Genomic DNA, 19,572 nt, shown 5'->3' with positions numbered 1-19,572 from the left:
ATTATTCCTGGATAAACTGCTATTTTGTTTTGATTTTAAGTTTTGTTTGATTGATTATATTTAATTAAAAATTGCTTATGTTAAGTCTCCATCTATAAACTGAAGAAAACCAATTGCTTCTATTACAGGAAGTGATTCTATGGCTTCCAAAAAGCCATTAAGAAGTTCACTTATTTATGAGGAAACATGGATAAATTAACTCACCTTTGGACCTGGCAATCCTGGCAAACCTGGATTACCATGTGGTCCTGGCATACCCTATAGAAACAAACAAAGAGAGGGGGATTATTCAGCAATTCACTAAACTGTTCACAGTTGTTCAGTGAATCATTTTACTGTGTTACTATTGCTTGTAGAAACAGTGGTTGAAGTTTTCAAGAGATTCTCAAGAAATGAGCACAGCCTTCCCAAATTTTGACAGGTATTCAGCTTCCAGCAATCCAGCGAGGCACTGGATTAACAACAGAGAGATCACACTGGGGCACTCAGCTATTAGTTACAAAATAAGGAACTGGAATAGTGTTCACTGACTGAAGGGATGACATAAAGCAAAGTATTCCAACCTCCTCAAAACAAATCATTGCAGATAGAAACCCTTCAGATTCTCTCATAGCCAGTGCAAAAAATGGACTTGTTGTCAGAACAGCTTAGCTGAAACCATTCCAGGAACAGAATGGCTAACCAGGACTGTCTTTACCTAGTAGCTGAAACACCACCCAGGATAAATGCCTATTCTTGCAATACACTGAGTAATCCTCAGTCATGATGAAGTGTGAGTTAGGGAAAACATTTCTGCAAAGACTGTCAGCAGCTATTCTTCTTCCAAAAACTGAGGGACCAAACTGGTGAAAAGCTAACTCCGGTAAGTCAGCAGCAAAGATTTTCCTGGATCCACTACAGCCAAAATTTCACACAAACTGAAAATAATAAGATTCTCATGTACTCAGTGTTCTTACAAAAGATAAACTCAGTGTTAATCTTTCCTTCACTGTGGCAACACAGAGCTGTGAAGGCATCCTGGTGAAATGGGAGGTGCTGAGGGAATTTGGCCTCCCTGCTGGTTAATTCTGAACTTCCTGAAAGTTTATTCTGGAGAAACTTGGAACAAGTGAAGAAACAAACATGAAACTCAGAACCGTGCATCAGATGCAGATTTAGCTCTAGCACAGAAAAAGAGATCGGAATTAATTTTTAATGGAAATCTGTTAATCAGGCACTGGTAATGTCCAACCCACATGAACCTCAGTCCAGATCAGGCTTGGACCTTGGTGGAGGCCAAGGCACTGCAGCTCTACACTCCACTGCTCCCCTGTGACACCTCCAGTCACATTTTCAGACCACAAAGGGCAGCTCACACAATGGAAGACAGAAGTCACAGGGTAGACTGATGGAGAGGGAAATGAACTTTGAGTCAACAGGGTTTTACTTTTTTTTTTTTTGGCTCAAAATACTTCTCTATCATATCTCTGTGCAGTTAGTGCAGCATGTCTCTGCACTAACTGTACTTGCAGTATTGAGCAGTAAAGTGCTCAATAAACAAAACAAGAAATTAAGTGAGAAAGATATGGATTTGAAAAAATTGTTTTCATGTTATACTTTTAAACGTGCGTCACCCAATCTCTTGTCACCAGCTGCCCTGAAGTACCAGGTCAGCTCCTGTGCCTTGGAGAGTCGCACTTTCCTAGCCAGCCATAGAACAGCACGTTGAACGCAATGTGAAGCGACAGCTTCTTTAAATGTGCCTCAAAGGCTGACTCAACACTACTCCCACACATCTGCTGGGATTTTTGTATGATCTGCTCCCTTGCTTCCCGCTTGCCATTTGGCTAGCTGAGCGAGTTCCAGCCATAACCACTTACATCCCCAAATACCACAGCCCAAAATCTTCTATGCAACAAATCCTTACATTACCTATCACATCTTTTGTCAAGCTGCTGTAACACGGCTTGACAAGAGCCTAAAATAGATTATTGGGAGCAATTTTTTATGTCTTGCAGTGGGTAACTTTCTATCCATTGCCTGCTTGTCTGCGTAGTGACAACATTCCAAAACCAAATGAACTTGACCTTAGGTTGCAGAGTAGCAGATGGGGCCAGTGTGAAATATACCAAAAAGTTAGTATCACAAGCAATAAAAGGTAGGGGCAAACGTCACAGCGCCGTGTGTGTACGCACCCCTATACAGAATTGACTACACTGGAAGCTCACAGAAGAAGAAAAAAAGTTACTTTGTCATATTTTAACCTATATTTCAAATGTTAGGAATCACACTTTCATAATCAACAGGTGTACAAATAAAGTTGAAAAAAAAATTATGCCAACTCCAGCGTAATTATCATGACCTGTGCAGAGCTATGCAAGAGCATAGCTGTTTTACTCACCCGAGGACCTCTTTTTCCTGATGGACCAGGTAGACCTGGAGGACCTGGAGGACCCTGGTGATAGAAAATCAAAACAATTGAGGCTAAAAACCAACACAAGGACAGCACCACAAGTCTGAATAACACTGATTCTGCTATCTGATGATTTTCTGCTTGTGGAAGTCTTCGCTGCTTGAAAAATGACTCTTAAGATACAAGCATGTGTGTTTTTAATTTTACTCAATATCAGATGTTTAGCCAACAATCTAGATCAACACAAATACACTTAAGCAAAATTTACAAAGGAAAAGCAGCTCATCTCAAGAATTAAAACGAGTTCAGTGTATTTCAAAACAAAGAGCAGAATAAGTATTTTTAATAAATATGGAGGCATGTCAAACATTTTATGAGTCAGACAACTTGTTATGAAAAATGAGATAGCGCTGCATAGAAAAAAAACAGACATGAATAAAAGAGACAGTAAGTATGGACAAATGATCGTTCAGTTTCACCAGTTGTGAGCTCGGGATGAGAATAACTGGCAGTGTGCCCATTCTCTGTTTCGCTTGCAAATAAATCATATCAACCACTTAAAAAAAAAAAAAAAAAAAGCACAGATTTTTCTATTTTTGTGAATGCGTTCCTAAATAGATAGTTTATAACCAGATGTATCTTTTGCAAATAGGTCAGATTAGCAGCGATTCTAAGAATATTAGATAGCGTGTCACCATTTGGACAGCAGTTTTGACCATAGAAATCTTTTCTTTTCTCTATGTGTTCACTTCCAAAACCCCAGGATCTACTTCATCATACTCAAATATGAATGAGTGAGACTCAGAACAAATTCTGCACCAATTCATATTAGATTCCATCTATCACATTTAAGTCCTGAAGAGGCATGAGCTATACTTAAAGATGAATTCAGCTCCCAGCTGAATGCCAGCATGAGTCCCAGCAAACAAACACTCCTACTGCAAGGGAAAACAGGCATCAAGACAGAAGTAGGACAGCTGATGATAGCAGGAAGGGTTCAGCTTGTTCTTTCACCCCCACATCCTCACACTTCTGTGTCTGTAGGTGCTGCATACCATCAGCTGAGAGGATGGGCAGAGCCTTTTGAATATCGTGCTGCCCATCACCAAACAGCATTGCACTTAGTGTAAAAAAATATAATGGGGCTACCAAGGGAGACATTACATTTTCCATAAAGTAAAATAATTTTAACTAGTGCACGTTCTTTTGTGGGGAAAAAGCAGCTCTTCTCTAACCTTTTTTCAGATCCTCTCTACGTTTCCTTAACAAAAATTAACAATCAAACCCCACCATTTTCATTACTGAATGACAGCAGCAAGAAAATATTCTTTCCTATCTGGCTCCTTTCTTGTTTTGCCTTTTTTTTTTTTTTTTTTTTTTTTAAGAGCATCTGCTCCCTTTGCAAAAAAATTACTTCATGATTACACTAATTCATGAGTAATTATCTCTCTCCATCTAAAACCTCAAAAGGAAGTAAATCTAATGGATATGTAGATAACTTTCTTCTACAAGGTGTGAAAATGAAGTCCATTCTCACAATTAAGTCCTCAGAGATCCCTAGAAGCAGCAGTAAAAATTTTGAACTGTGTGGCCAGCGATGAATAATGCTTTCCCACGGGTTTCTAAAACAAAGTCAGCTGTTACAATTTAAGTCTCTGGGTAACAACAATTAACAGTTAGATAAAGTTAATTTAACAGTCTCTCAAGACTTGGATTCTTCCTGCAATCCCTACATCATCTTCAAGATTTCATTTTAAATGTTTTCTTCAGTAGAAAGACTACTTTCTCTACAGAAAGCCCATTTATCTCTCCACCTTGGCACAGGGACTAGTAAGCCAGTTGAATGAGGCTATAGAAGTCACCTAAAATAACTTCTTAGAAAATAAACAGTGGGAAATGCTTTGGTGACCTTATTCTATCCTACACAAAGGATATCCCAATTGCCTTGCGTCTTGATTTTCATGCATTCTAGGAAATAGCAGCTGCAGAACTGTAGTTAATAAAGTCTCAATTTTGGATGCTGAGCTTTATTTATTTATTTATTTTAAAGCAACAACAAGCATTTTAAACTTGCCCCATGCCAGAAATAATAGAATCACAGTATCATGATAGGAAGCACTGCAGAAGAAAATTTCCACACAGGTAGGTGGCGATCCTGTCCCTCATGTCCCACCTAAAATTTCCTACTATTCCTTTCCATTCTTTCTGCAAATCTGTGAGCTGTCTCTATTAAATCATCCTTTGGTGGACTGTGATGTTTGTCCTCATTTAAATTTTCAAACTTGTTGTGTTATTTTAACTTCTATTCAGAATTGTATTTTCAACAGCTGAAACTGCTAACGCACACTTCTGCAAGCTTTCTATCTGCCAAATTGTTTTTTTATTGTTATTATTCTGGGGTTTGGTTCTTTGAATTTAAGAAAAGGTCTCAGCACTCAAAATTGAGGACACTTCTTCAAACTGCTGCCTCAGAATAGTCAACCCAGTAGAAAAAATTGCCAGTCTCCAATATTTGACACTCCTAACAATGAATGTAGTTTATCTTTGTAATGCTTTGTACTGTCTCCAGCATGCTATAACATCACCCTATCACCCTCATCTGACTACCTTACCAATCCCCCCTCCTTCCTTTATTTCTACTTCTGATTTTTGTAATATTGCACAAAATATAATGCTGTCAGTTTTGGACCATCTGAACTTCATGTTTTATTATTCAGAATTCTACCTATTAGCAACTTTGTTTCTCTTTTTAGAAAATACTAATTATAGAGCAGCCAGGATTCTACCAAGCATGAATGTCCACCTACCTTTTTCTCTTGCTTCATTTGCATTTCATTTGATGTGAGAAGAGAAGCACACTTATCTTCCCAAATACCTCATAACAAGCAGTCACTTGTGTAGGATTAGCCTACTTTCCTTAGAGCTGTTGAAACTTTGCTCTCTCTGTCAAGAACTACAACAGCCAAACTAATGTCATCAGCATTAGAGGAATATATATAGCTTTGGGTGATGGATTAAAGCTTCTCTAGACTGTTATGCAGAAAAATAGGGAAACTGTTTCAGGTGAATTAAAACAAATGCTCAAATATTTTAAACAAATGTCACCTGATGGAGTTTTGTCTGATTTTTCTAGTAACAAAAATAAAACAGCATCTTAAGATTTCATTTAAATTATCAGATAGTGGGATAGAGATTTCTCAGCCTGGGCAGAATAATGTGAGGGTTACTCACAGAGTTAGGATACGTGAAGGTGATAAACTACCCAATGTATACCCTTTGGCTAGGGACAGCCACAGCAAGGAATTTTCTTCAACTGATAAATCAGCTAAGAGCAAAATCTCAGATGACACTACCCTTACTACTGCTAATTTAGTGCTGCATTTAGGATTTTTAAACTCCTGCCCTCATTCAGAGTTCTTGCTCTCACATCTCCTGGCTGCAATAAAAGCAACCCATCCAGGAACCGATTCTTTCTAATGCAGGCACTGCACTTCTAGTTCCTCCTGACAGTATCTCTAGACTGATTATTGATACCAACTGGATGGCCTATAGAAGACAAAATGTGGTGTTTCATCACTGTTGGAGGACTGTATGCTTAATCCAGAAAAGTTTTCCCAAAAGAGAAAACTAACTCCTAGATCATTTCTCAGGGACATCAAAGTTCATGCAACTAGGCAGACTGACTTGGCAGCATGTAATCTAACTCTGTTCTTCAACCCTGACTAACACCTCCCTTTAGACAAGCAGGATCACATATCGTGCTACTGCAAACAGCCTTAGGACTTGTGCGACAAAGAGTATCAATTGGAAAGCTGATAGAGTTAAAAATAGATTAAAAAAAAAACAACACAAAAAACAACTTTATATAGTGCCAGCACCCCCTGCAATACCAAAGGAGTCGCTCATCAGGTGAATGGAGCAGCTTTCTTTCTGAATCAGAGGGAGATACTGTAAGGAGACCACAATGTTCAACTTTAAACTTGCTTCGTATTTTTATAGGGGATTCTGGGCATTGCAATTGCTAGGATTTTACTCAGTCATAGTGATTTTGAAGAATTAAGTGGAAGAATTAGATATGCTATCCATAAATGAAGGCCTGAATTCTGGAGCCCTGTTAAGTAGCAATGGGTGAATTCCACAGCTGTGCGATCATGGAATTCAAGGGGCCTAATTATACAAGGCAAGAATCAGTTCTGGTAGATGATTAAAAGCTAAAATGAAGCTGAGGAGTCTAAGAACCACAAAAGCTAGTTCTTGCCTGTCAACTCCAATAGAACAAACGTTATTTCTGTGCTGAAATCTTGAAAGAAGGTTCAAACCAACCACAACATAATGAGAGAAGAAAAAAAGAGAAGGGGCTTCATGCCTCATCAGGATTTCTTTTTGCTGCAGGGGAACTCTGCAAGTCCCTCACTGCTGCTTTTTTAGGCTCCCCACTGATAAGACTCAGTGGATACTTATTTATTAAAATGTTAGAGCCTTGAAGATAAAACCCGGATTATCACGGTCTTCTCTCCAAGGATGTACTAGACTGAGAAACCAAGAGTATCTCTGCAAGACTGAGTTCAATGACAGTGGCAGGCACAGTGCCACACAACCTCCACCCACCAAACACAGTTCTTTACAGAAATCTTCTATGGAAGAGCCATAGAGAGACCCTTTTCTTGCTTTGGCAAAAATCTCTGTGGCAACACAATGCTTTAGTTTGCCCATAGGCTCAGTGGGTGCCGTTGGTCCTTTCAGCTGAACTTGTGCCCACAATGGTCTGGATCAGCCTCCTAGCTCTGCAACACATCACTTCTAAGACCTTGGGTATCTTATTGAAACTCTGACCCAGCAATGCACCATATGCTGTAGCTGACTTGCAGAGGAAACAAGCTTCTGCATCCCCTCCGTAAGACAAACATACAAAATGATAGCAAACACATCTTTCATACACATTTTGAACTCTCCAGATTAGGTGGTATGAATCATTGTATGCACAGTGTCTGCATCTAGCAAAATCAGAGCATTAGCTTTCAGCTGCTTAGTATGCACCAAAAACAAACAAACACACACAAAAAAACCCAAACACCACCAACAAAAACCCCAACATCAGCAGCCATTTCTGTGCCACATAAGAAGTGGTGATTTCAGTGAGTTACAGTCAATAAATGTACAATTTTTTAAGTTATGTGCTATGAATGAAAACTTTCCATTAGCAGGTGTTAAATGCCATAAGCTGCAAAAATGAAAATTAACCTCAACTCACATCTATAACAGCTACACACATAGCTGTACATTCATGTCCCCATAAATAAAGGGCTAAGAAATGAAAAAAGAAAAAGAAGACTGGCTTCACATTCACAAAAAACCTCACCAAAAAACAAGAGCACCCCCTGACAAACATCAATTACCTGTTAACACATTTTTCAACTGAGTAACAACCTCTTAGCAACAAGATTCTGTTTAGAGTAAAAATTAAACTTCTACATAAGTTTTCAGTTGCTGACTACCCAAAGAAAATATCTTTTCAGTGCTGAAATTATACATGCATATTCAAACTCATATTAGAAGCTGCTTGTCCACTCCTATCAAATTACTTTCTTGTAATCACCACACAAATACAAGAGAAAAGCACATTGAACAACCTCCTCTATGCCATTGTTTAACAAAATTTAACCAGAGACTCAAACAAGAATTAATATTGTATCTCCAAAACTAAATGGGAACTGCTCTTCTTTCTTGCATTTTCATGTGCATTGACCCTAGTTTTTAAGTATGAAAATGTTTATGACCCTCAAGCACACAGTAAGAAAGGACAAATTAGTGCTATTAAAAGCACTGCTGTGCATTTTGCAGTCATTTCAGAGATCTCTTACCCTGCTAAATGAAGAAATGCCACAATAACGAGATCTAAACACTACTTTGCATGCAGGTTTGCATGATCCTGCAATTGTGGGTTAGGAATGGTTTGAAAGGATTCAATTCTACAAGCAGTCTGCTTCAACAATTACAAATTTTGATAGCATCACTCAACTGAGAAAACCATATCATTCTTCCAAACAGCCTGGTTGTTCTTTTCATGGAACAGTGTCTACATTCGTAGAGAGTATGAAATTACCCTATAATTTTATTAAGTGAGCAGCCTCCATAATTAGCAGTTACAAACATCTGGCTGCATTTCAAATTTTAAAAAAAGCTTGGGTTGCCCACCACTTCACCAGAATTGAATGCCTATGTATTCTGCTAGTAAATAGAAATACACGCCACTTAGGCCAAAATTATATGCCAGAGACACACTTACAGCAGACAAACTTTTGCACAGTACAAACAGGAGAAGAGGTAATCACAGCCTGGCACGTTTTGACAGATTTCTTTCAAAGCCTCATTTAAATGTATGTTGCTTCGTTATAATAAAGAGTGTAATAAAGGTAACTTACAGGAGGTCCAGTCTCCCCCTTTAAACCTCTGCTACTTCCTATTTCAAACATTTTGCCTTGATCTTCATAGTTGTAGTTATCAACATCAATATAAGTGTTTTCTGTGCGATAAGTCTTATTAGCATCAAATGGACCTTCTTCCTTCAGACCAAGCTGATTATCCAGGGAGAGGTCAGCAGTCAAACTGTACAGAGTTGTGTTGAAGATCTGCTGCTTTTTGGTTGGTTCATCTAAATGCTGTTTTTCTTTGTCCGCTCCCTTGCTTTTCATTTTATTCTGTTTTACAGGGAAGATCAGAGAAAGCTCACTTTGTCTGTCTGCATCTTCTGTGATAGTATGTGAAGTATTTGGATATGAAGCTTTATTTCTTTCAGTGCTGCCTCTTTCTTTGCTTGGCTCCTGCTGGTGAAAGGGCAGACTGACCTCCTCCTGGAGTTCTGTTTCTGGCCACACTTCTAGCAGCAGGGGTTTAGACTCTGCAAATTCTGATGCTGAGACATTTATTGACTCAAGGTACTCCAGAACAGAGTGAATCTGAGCAACGTTGGTAACAGGACCATTTGATGCTTCTTTCCTCTTATAAGATACATCTTCCCACTGTTTTTTCTCACCAAACTTTTTCTTCAAAAAAACATCCAGCACACCTGATGCATACGGTGTTCCTAGCGGAGATCGATATGTTTCGGCCTGGCGACACTGCTGCTTCACGTATTTACAATAGTTTGCAGAGGCTTCTGCAGAGGGAATGATATCTAGCTGGCATATAACTCCTTCAAAGCTGACAGAGTGAGAGTTCATCCTTCCCAGGGTAAATAAACCATCCAAATCAAATGCCTCCACTTCATAAAGCATTTCCCTCCTATAGTACTTCTGTCCGCACTCAGCAAACATTGAGACAGTCTTGTCTCTAATTTCAATGGCAAACCAATGCCACTGTTCATTATGAACACTATAATCGAAGTATGCAGGCTGCTTCCCTCCAGTGTACACCGCTACCTTTCTCGGTAGCAACTGGATACCAAACTGCAGTCTAGCTTTGTTCCTAATACTGAAAAGAAAAGCATTATTTACAGTGTAAGAGTACAACCCAACCAATATGATAAAGTGATGCCCTAGACTTGCTGGTATGACTTGAGCGACGGAGGCCTCGACATGAGCGTCACCAGTCAGCACAACTCCGGACACGGCCAGGCGAACCCCCCGGGGCAAGGGTGGCACTGCTGAGGGCACTGGCGTCACTGATGGCTGCTGGACATAGCTCACAAGGCCGAGCCGATGAAGAACATCTATTGCTGTAAAAAGAAATGAAGGCACACTGTTCATTTCACTTATGAGCTTAAATTCAGATCCAAGTAAACAATCATACGGCACAACATATATATCAGTCTTTCACATAAATCCAACAAATTTAATTAAAGCTTTCCTAATGAAAAATAGTTAATGGAAAAAAAAAAAAAAAAAAAAGCCCATGTAATGCCCATGGGAAGTTAATTCATTCATAAAACTGAAAGGCCTCCCATTTGCTGTCATCAACCTTCTCACAAGACTTAATGAACATACTGTTTATTTGGCAATTCCTGCCTACCTCCCCTTTAAAACAAGAACCAACCTACCAAACAAACAAACAAAAAGCCATGATTTTCCTCTTTATCTGAAAAATATTAACATTCGAGGGAGGGTTGTTTTGTTTCCATGAAGGAACAAGCTATTTACTAACACAATAAGCAGTGCCCAGGGGCATCATGCAAGCAAGCTCCTTCCTCGCAGAGCTGGACAGCAGCCAGCAGCCCAGTCTAACATTGACATTGGCCCTGACCTCAGCACCGGGTAGGACCAGACAAGCTTCAGGTCCTTTCCAACCTAAACCTCTCAATTTTCTGTGCAAGAGGAAGCTGACCATCACACAGTTTTCGTAGGCACTATTGCACAGAAGCTTTTTTTCTTTTTTCCTTTAACAACTGGCTGGACCTGAGCTAAAATGATTAATATTATTTCATATTGTTTAACCATTGCACTGATGTAGTGAACCTAATGGGGAACAGGCTGTGCTTCCCACAGCATTTTAGCCAAGGGTGGTATTTTTTATTTTTTTTTTCAACCATGCAACTAAGTGCTCTTTTTTAAGCAAATAAAGCCACTAAATGGTATATCAAAAATGGAAGAAACAAAGAGAAGCTATTTTAAGAGACAAGAGAAACTGAAACAAGTAGATGTTCACGATTTTAGTGGAAAAAAGGTTTGCTTTCCCAGTCTTCCTTTTCTCTGTTTACTGAATGACTTTAAGAACACACAGATGTTGGCCCGGTTTCAGTAGTAAATTATGAAGAGAGTCTGAGACTTCCTTGAGAGGGGTTTATAAGTTGGAACCAAAAGCATCAACCTGAACGCACTGTGCATCTTGAAAATTAATTACACACCTTGTAGTGTTTCTAGCCATGTTAGAGATCTGCAGGAGCGCCAAGATTGGCCTGGCAGCCAGCCCAGCCAGAACTACAGGGAAAGCATGTCTTTGCAGAAAGTCACGCGTACGCCAATTTCTCAAGATGTTCTGCCTCAGAGCAATTAACTTACTGGGCTGTATGTTAATCTGTCAAACTGATAAGAGAGGTCAGGTTATAGAGAAGCATTCTACTTTGCAGCTCTGTTAATGAACCTCCGCACTTTCCCAGGACCCTGGTCCTGCATGGTCTGGGTATAGTTATGGAGGAGAAAGCTGTGCATGTGTAGTCCTCTGGGTAATACAGAAATCTCACAGGGGCAAGCAGCTCCCCAGTGGCATCAGAGACAGCTCCAGCACTTCTGTGCACTGGTTGAGCCAGCTGATACACTGCAGCAGTGAAGCCATTCCAACTTGACCTTGTACTTGATTGTCGCAATTTTAATCTGAAGTATTAGGCAGATATTTGTAAATATTTATCATTAAATAGTTACACTTAAAAATAACGGTGTCAAGTTATCTCCGCCCAAAGTATTGTAACTGAAGAATAAAACAACAGGTCTACCATACTGACATAGGACAGCCAATTTTAAAATGATGTTAAGGAGCACTCTTTCTAAATCTCAAATGACAAATTTTGGCAGTTCTAATTTGTAAACATCACATTGTTTAAAAATTATTTTAAAAAAGGAAAAGCACTCTTGAGTGTGAAGAGATATAAAACGCTTTCTCCACACCCTGCAAACTATGACAGGCCTCAAGAAGGTTCAGCATGGAGAAATGCTGTGTGAAAAATAACAGCAAAAGATTAAGTACCAGCTAATTATTCCTTGCTGACTTGCTGCCTATTAACCCACCATCAAGCCAAAAGGCTGTTCCAGACTTTTTTGGCCAGTCACTTCATTTCTGGTCCAATTTTTTTTTTTTTTTTTTTTTTTTTTAAGCTTTCAGAAGCTCTTGGCAGTACACAGGGTTTTGGGAGCAGGCAACCCTCTTAGCTCTTCCTCCCAGCATGACAACCACAACTTTCTTTACCTATCAGTAGCCAGTTTTCTTTGTTTACCCATGTCTGCACAACATCTGTCTTCACTTACTGTTCACCCAATCCATTAGTCCCCCAAACTGTAACTGCTCCTCTTCTTCAAAGAGAAGCTTTTTGGTTTTTTTGGTGTCAGTTGCTTTCTTTCCATTTTCTAGGATTACTTGTAAAATTCACAACATAATTGGATTGTGAAGGGAAGGAAAGCTTAACAAAAGTATATGTATATATATATATATATGGACAAATATATATGTATATATTTGTATATATAGATAGATAGAGATGTATTATATAGATATATAGATATAAACAAAACAATCCCCAAAAGAATGCTGAGTAGTGTTCCATGTCACTCTTCTGTTCAGTCTGTTGTTTATTTTCCATACTCCCCCACGCTCATGACTTGTCTAAGGACAGAATATTTGGGGTGCTCTCTCCATTTCAGCAAACCTAGTACAAACAATTTGTTTTCCTTTTACTGACATGGGTACAGAAAAGCAAAGATCATTCATTTGTCAGCTTCACCAGAACTCATTCAATTACTCAGCAGGTTGCCCATTTCCTAGGTGGTTGCGCATTTGCAGTTGGGTAAGTTACAACACAAGGTTGCAACTGATACTTTCCTGGATACCAAGGCTGGGCAACAGGCACAGCAAAGCCAGCCAGAGACGCACATTCTGCATATCTTCAAGCCAAACTCAAAGAACTATTCCTAAAAGCTGAGGCTGTGTATTTACACGTATTTCACTGAACACAATTTACAGCACCCTACCACAATGCATTAAGTGTAGCTTCTCAAGTAAGGCACACACTAGCTGTCTGATCAGCTCAGGAAAGAAAGAACATTAGTTACTCTCGCTAGTGTCCTCATATTTGACAGAATACTCCTTTCAAAACACAAAGTGCAAAGAAAGATTTGATACCAGCTTAGGTGTTAACTTATATATAAATGAGCAGATCAACCCATTCCTGGACAAACCCTAAAGCACTGTGAATGGAGCAGTGCTACCTCAGTGCATACTGTATAGACTGAAGGATATTGAGCCATTCTGACTTTTTTCCTTTTCCTCCTTCCCCAAGAACTTGTTTTTCTCGAGATTTTTTTTTTTTTTTTAACTTTGAGAAAATGGCTTCATTCACTTATGCTTCCTTCTCTAACATTTTTGAGTTCTATGATTCAACTACAAGATTTCCTAAGGAGAGATTTCTGACACGTGCACTTATTCAGTTGCTTTTCAGGAGGCACATTTTTCCATCTCCTAAAGCTGGTGAATTTCAGGGGCGTGGGTGAGCAAGGCACAGAAACACACATGGCTCCACACCTCTCCACAGTGACTGCTTATTTCTTCTGCCAGCACTTCTCTCCTTAAACCCTCCACAACTCTAACAACAATTTTAAGAATGACGCAGCATCAACACAACTGCAGAGATTGTCTCCACAACCAACAGTACAGACGTGCCTTACAGTGACAGTTCTTTCAAAGTTCTCTTTCTTAATGCAAACTACCCCTTCCTATAGCAAATCCCCTTAGGCTTCCTAAACCTACAGTTGAGGAGACCGGCCTCACCCCACTACCTTGCCCCACACACACCAGCAGGGAAGCAAGTTCTATAGATCTGGAGGACCCCAACACTGGTGACCATCTGGCTTTGAGGCTTTCACAGCTGTCTCCTGACATGCTATTGGAAAAGTAGTTCCACAGGCTGTAGAACATGAGAATCAAAATAAATTACTTCTTTGCAAAGAGAAAAAAAGAGGGGTGGAGACATGAAGACAACTCCAGCTATCACTTCAGACCTGTGCCTGGCATCCCTCACCTGCTCCACTGGGAAAGTACGAACTGCCTCCCTAAGCCATCCTCTCCCCTCCCACCCCGCAGGACCAGAGTGGGGAGGCCACACACATCTGCGGGTGCTGCCCTTGTCAGGTGAGCTTTTTTCCCCCTCAGCCCCCCCAAAATTTGGCTCAGTGATTAGACAACCTGGAAAACTCCCATCATCACAAAAGCACGTCCCCATCTAGCTGAATGGGAAAAGTGGGCAAACACCTCAACAGGCAAACCATGAGCGGTTAATGGAAGGTGGAGAAAATGCACCCAATCTCACCCTCACAAAAAAAAAAAAAAAAAAAAAAAAAAAAAAAAAAGAACCTTGCCAAGCACAAGGAATAGCAAGAAGGAAAAAGCACTGCTGAAAGCAACAGCAGGATGCTGGAGATGTAGCTACGGGGCTCTAGCAAAATGTTATCAGGAATGCACCCTGACTTAATCACGAAACCCAGCTGTTTGCATTCAGCTGAATATTACATGAAGATTACTGTTACTATATCAGCCAAGGACAAGCTATTTCTTGCTTCATCTGTACAATGAAGGAATACGGAAGAGAACTGATACTGCCACTCTCCTGGCTACTGAAGAGTAAATAGCATGTTAGCTTCCACCACTTTGGGATGCTAATATTCCCATACTGTCTCATAATAAACATCTGGTGCTGCTATAACAGTTGGCAGATTAAAAAAGACAAAAAACAAGACAACCTTATTTCCTTCCTAACATCTGCATCTGAATGCAAAACCAAAAGAACACACAATTTCACTTTCTTTCTTTAATGATGCCAGCCTAGACTAAGCCTTCATTATATGCACTGGTTTGCTTGTTTGTCCTCAGAAGTGCAAAGGTAACTCAGCCATAGCTTGCCACCCCCAAGGACACCCACTTGCACTGAAGACACAATCAACGCCTTTTCTCCTTACAAGACTTCTCTTTTATGAAGAGTCTGCTTAAATATGTAAGCAATTTCATGGACTGAAAATCTGAGTCATTTTTGAAAGGTCATCTTTTCCACGCTGGTTACTTTAAACTTTTGCTCTCATTATGTTGTAGCTGATATTTAAGTCACCATCAGGAACTGAACTTAGGGTCACTAGTAACAACAACCACTTACCCTTTCCATCTGGTAACAAAATAAACTGACATCCTTTTGTAAGAAAGTATTCTCACCTTGTCTGGGTGCTTTTGCAACACCCGCAGCTGTACATATTGCCATACAAAGGAGGAGGATCTTCCTATACAGGGAAGAAAGAAAAGAGCATGTGAGAAAATACATGAAGTTTCAGAACTCCAAAGAATTAGAAACTTCATTCAACACCCAAAGTCAGTGGCAGGATACCACTGACTTCAGCAAGCCCCAGTTCAAAGCCTTCCAGCCCTCACGTCATACAGCTTTCCACCAGAGCTGAGAAGGTGTTTCACACAGAGAGCAAGGACCACGTATGCCCTCGTATATACTACATATATTTTACAACGGCTTATACTAATAAAGTATCTGCATCTGTTTTATATTTTCTTTCAGCAGCCTTCAAGTACAAGAGCTGCTATGTAGTAGATTTCTTCCTGGGGGGGAAAAAGAGTTACTGCAAAGAAACTATAAAATAAATGACAGCTTCATGCCTATTAGATACTTTTGTGCCGGTGTGCCTTCAGCCTTGCAACCATACCACATCATTTACTGTAAATGAAAATGTTGCATCACTTTTCTTCCTGTACACGAAATGTTTTTTGTCACGTTACAAATGAGATATGCTCTTCAAAGTAAAAATAAATAAGTAAGTAAAATTCCATCACATTATGACTTAAAACTGCATGCTCTGATAGGATATTAAGGGGTATCCCAGCATCACCAATTAAAAAAAGAAACCAACAAACAAATAATCAAGAAAGTTCAGGAAGAAAAGCCCACACATTTGTACAGGAGCATAATGTACAAATGGCAAAGGCAGACAAGTTTCTTCCCTCACCCTCTAGGCCTTTCCCTCCAGCACAGAGGATAGCGTATACAAAAGGCAGATATTAGTAATGCTTCAATGACAATAAATTATGCTATGATTTACAAATACGTATATACAAAGCAGTATTTAGTGGAGACGTTAATATTTCCTCCAAGTGTTTGTAATCACAACCCAAAGGCTCACACTACTTGTTCAAAGCTGGAAAAACAAAAAAAAAACAAAACCAAAAACACCAGAATTCAAGTTCAGTGTGCATTCACAAGAAAAGAGTTCCTGTGTCACATTCTCTATCATCTTTTAATCTAATCAGAAGTTCAGTGAAAGAAAGTCTTAAGGATGGACAGATAGCTGTGCTAGCAAGAGGTCCACACACTGTACTGCATCAGCCAAAATGAGACAACTTTTTTATTCTTATTTTTCTTGTTTTCCCATTTTCAAGGACACAAAATGGATTCTCAGTTGAAAAATAACACAAACCATTATAATTAACTGAACTCAAAATTCAGTACGCTTAGAGAACCCCAAAGCTCAAATTGCAGAGACAATTCCTTACCACAGCAACTGTCTCTTCCACAAAGACAAAGAGGGACAAGCTGTGTGTCAGACATTTGCCTCTGTCACCTCCCAGAAAATGTTGTAGAAAGGCAAGAAATTCTGAAATGCTCCCAGGGTTGTAAGTTACACAGACGTAACTGGATATAAGAGACATAAAGACAAATGTCTGGCTTACACAGTGCTTTCCAGCTAATGTCAAGAACAGATGAGCAAGCAACTAAGAGAAAAAACAGGGACCAAAGACAACTATAGAGCTGGAGGTCCCTTAATACATGGGAATGGGTTTTCTTCTACCTTTCTCCACAACAAGTGGAAACTTTTTGTAAATGAAACCATGTTCAAACCTGAAGTGAAGCTGCACAATGCAGTCCTTGTGGCCAAAGACGGAAAAGGAAAAAATAGAATTGTCTTCTAGAGATAACCTATTCATTCAAACACTCCCTTCTTGGTCAAGGCCACTATTATTAACATTAAAGGAAACAAAGCAGCCAGCTCTTGTGTACTATGCTCACATGGTTAGTGCCACTAGGCCACCAGGCTCCCTGTTGTATAACATATACATGGCTCGATCCACTTCTGCTGCGGCTACAAGAGCATAGCAAGCAACGTGCAGGACACAAAAGCCCAGTCCTGGTCCACATGCCTTAGCAGAGCCCATAGCTCTTGAGGAGACTTGCCCTACCAGGACACGAAAACAGAAAAATTCAGACATGACTGACTACGTTGTTAGTTACTGTTCCCTTTTTAACATCACACAATGAGCCTGAAGCTGTCCCTAAAGTCCCTGGCCTACAGTCCAGTAACCTCTTAAGCTTCCCCTAGCTTGCTATCTTCTCTCTTGTTTTAAACACATGCACAAGCTGATGACAACTACATAACTGTTTGGAGGTAGGAACTACCAAATGTACTTGAGCTATTCTACCACTTAAAACTGAGCTTATCTTTCTGATAATCCTTAACATCTTGTGGCTGCTTTCTTTTTCCTATGAGTGGAAGGTGACTGAGTTTTTATGGTGGTGTGGGTTTTTTTCCCCCTTCAGGATGACATATAGCTGAGGAAACTGATAAGCTTCAAAGCAAGTCTTGACAAACAACAAGGCAAAACTCCACCATTTGAAGACTGTTCAGCAGCACACGAAGCTTGTGTTTGGTCAGCACTTGGTGGTGTCACGTAACAACCTTCTCTATTCCCTGACAGCTTTCTGAACCTCAGATTTGAAGGAAAGAATACTACTAGCTGGCTGTGGAGAAGGCCAAAAAACCTGACTCCAGAGAGACTGACACAGATACAGAAGATGCTAAACTTGAGTGCTGCATACAACTCTGCATCCATCAGTGATGATGGTTGAAATACCAGTGCCTGCCCCACATGCAGTGCTGCATTAGATATCCTCTGAGCACAAAAGCCCAACTTGTGTCTGTCATAGGGGACATAAGAGCACCACATATATGTCTTCTAAGGCACGATGTGGCTTTCCTCACAGAGGCTGTCTCCATAGCACTCAGCTTCTAAATCGCCTGAGCAAATGCAGCAAGCCTCGTCATACCACTCCAACCAAGAGCCCTCTTGTAAATCTCACACAAGCAATTAAACACTGGGAAGAGACGCTACACTGTAGTAAACCAGGACCTTCAGATTATCTTCTCTCCCTAGGTCTGCTTAGGGCAGCCTACAGGTTGAGGCAGCGTGATCATTTGCCTCTGCTGCCTCCACCAATGCTCAGTATGAGGTGGAACTCTTCCCCACCTCTGTATGGTACATTTCCCCACAGGGCTCAGCACAGGCAAAGCCATACACTGCAAATTTAATACCCAGGAGCCTCTGGATACCCAGCTCTTTCACTTGTCATGTCCTAGAGCAACTCCAGGAGCAGCTCCCTGACTGAGGGGCACTGGCATAATTGCTCATCTTTCTTCTGTTGTGTTTGTTGTTATTGTTTGTTTGCTTTGTTTTTCCTCGCCTCCCAGCCTAAAGACACTGTATCTGCTTTTCACAGCACTCCTTTCAGCTGGGCAGCCCTAACCACATCCCAGTACCTCCCACACAGGCTTTCCCAGAGCTACCAACAAGAAAAGTCTCCACATAAAGGAAAAAGGGCAACGAGTGTCAGAGTTCATGCTCACCATAGCCCCTCTGGTTTCTCAAAACACTCAAGAGAAATGCACTCAGGTACAGCCCTCAGGAGGTTTTTGAGATAGGAGATAACACCTGCACCTAAGACCCTAAAGGAGTTAAGAGTCTGATTGTTCAAGACCTGAGAGGACAGACATCTCTGTGCTGCTGTGAGGGGAGCAGGCAGCAGGCCAGTGCTGCCTCTGGTTCAGAGAGGTCTGTGGCTGGCATGGCTGAGGGAACTTGCAGCCTGCGCAGCCTCTCCCTGCTGACAGCTGCACGCCCAAATGAGGGAGAAACCTTGGGAACCTTGCAGCAGGCTCACAGTGTAAAGAAAGGAAGAGACACAAGAGAAAGTGAGAGGAATAATACATTGCTAGTTCCTCCTGAAGAGCAGTGGCCTGAGAGGAATCCCACAACAGCGTGGTTTGGAGGAAGGCTCTGCTGCCCTTGGGACAGCACATGGCATGAGGTGATAAACCGGACATCCGTAGCAGTCAAACTCACTTGCATTTCTGAAAGCAAAAAAATACCAAACAACATATAAAGTAATTTTAGGGCTGATTTTATGAGTACATCCCCATTCTTTGCTCCATCACCAGTCTGGACAGGGAGCACTCAGTTTCTCCCTGTACCAAAGCAGGCAGCAGTCTGACCCAACAGCACTCCTTCAGAGGGGTGGTTTGGGTTGCAAGGGACAGACTGGTTTGAGACATGCTGAGGAAACCTGATCCTTGAGCAAATAGCCTGGTTTCTTAGCACAGGCAAGCAACCAGGTTGTTTTCTCTTGAGTGAATTAGGTAAACAAGATAAACTCTGTCCAT

At 40.5% G+C, this 19,572-nt stretch overlaps 1 protein-coding gene across 4 annotated transcripts in view; it reads right to left on the bottom strand.

Annotated features, from left to right (window-relative positions):
* COL24A1 (collagen type XXIV alpha 1 chain) overlaps positions 1-19,572 on the bottom strand; it is a 116,589-nt gene that overhangs the window by 95,965 nt on the left and 1,052 nt on the right. For all 4 annotated transcript variants that reach the window (XR_005861877.2, XM_015290844.4, XM_040704847.2 and 1 more), the window contains exons 2-5: positions 15,293-15,357; positions 8,815-10,106; positions 2,381-2,434; positions 205-258 (exon numbers count right to left, since the gene is read on the bottom strand). Coding sequence is in view for 3 of the 4 variants with exons in the window: in XM_015290844.4 (XP_015146330.2) it covers positions 205-258; positions 2,381-2,434; positions 8,815-10,106; positions 15,293-15,357 (1,465 nt within the window). In the remaining variant the exon portion in view is untranslated. The remainder of the gene's footprint in view (positions 1-204; positions 259-2,380; positions 2,435-8,814; positions 10,107-15,292; positions 15,358-19,572) is intronic.

The sequence above is a fragment of the Gallus gallus genome, chromosome 8 (genome assembly GCF_016699485.2).
Source record: "Gallus gallus isolate bGalGal1 chromosome 8, bGalGal1.mat.broiler.GRCg7b, whole genome shotgun sequence".
Lineage (NCBI taxonomy): Eukaryota > Metazoa > Chordata > Aves > Galliformes > Phasianidae > Gallus > Gallus gallus.
This window is presented reverse-complemented; position numbering and strand designations above follow the sequence as displayed.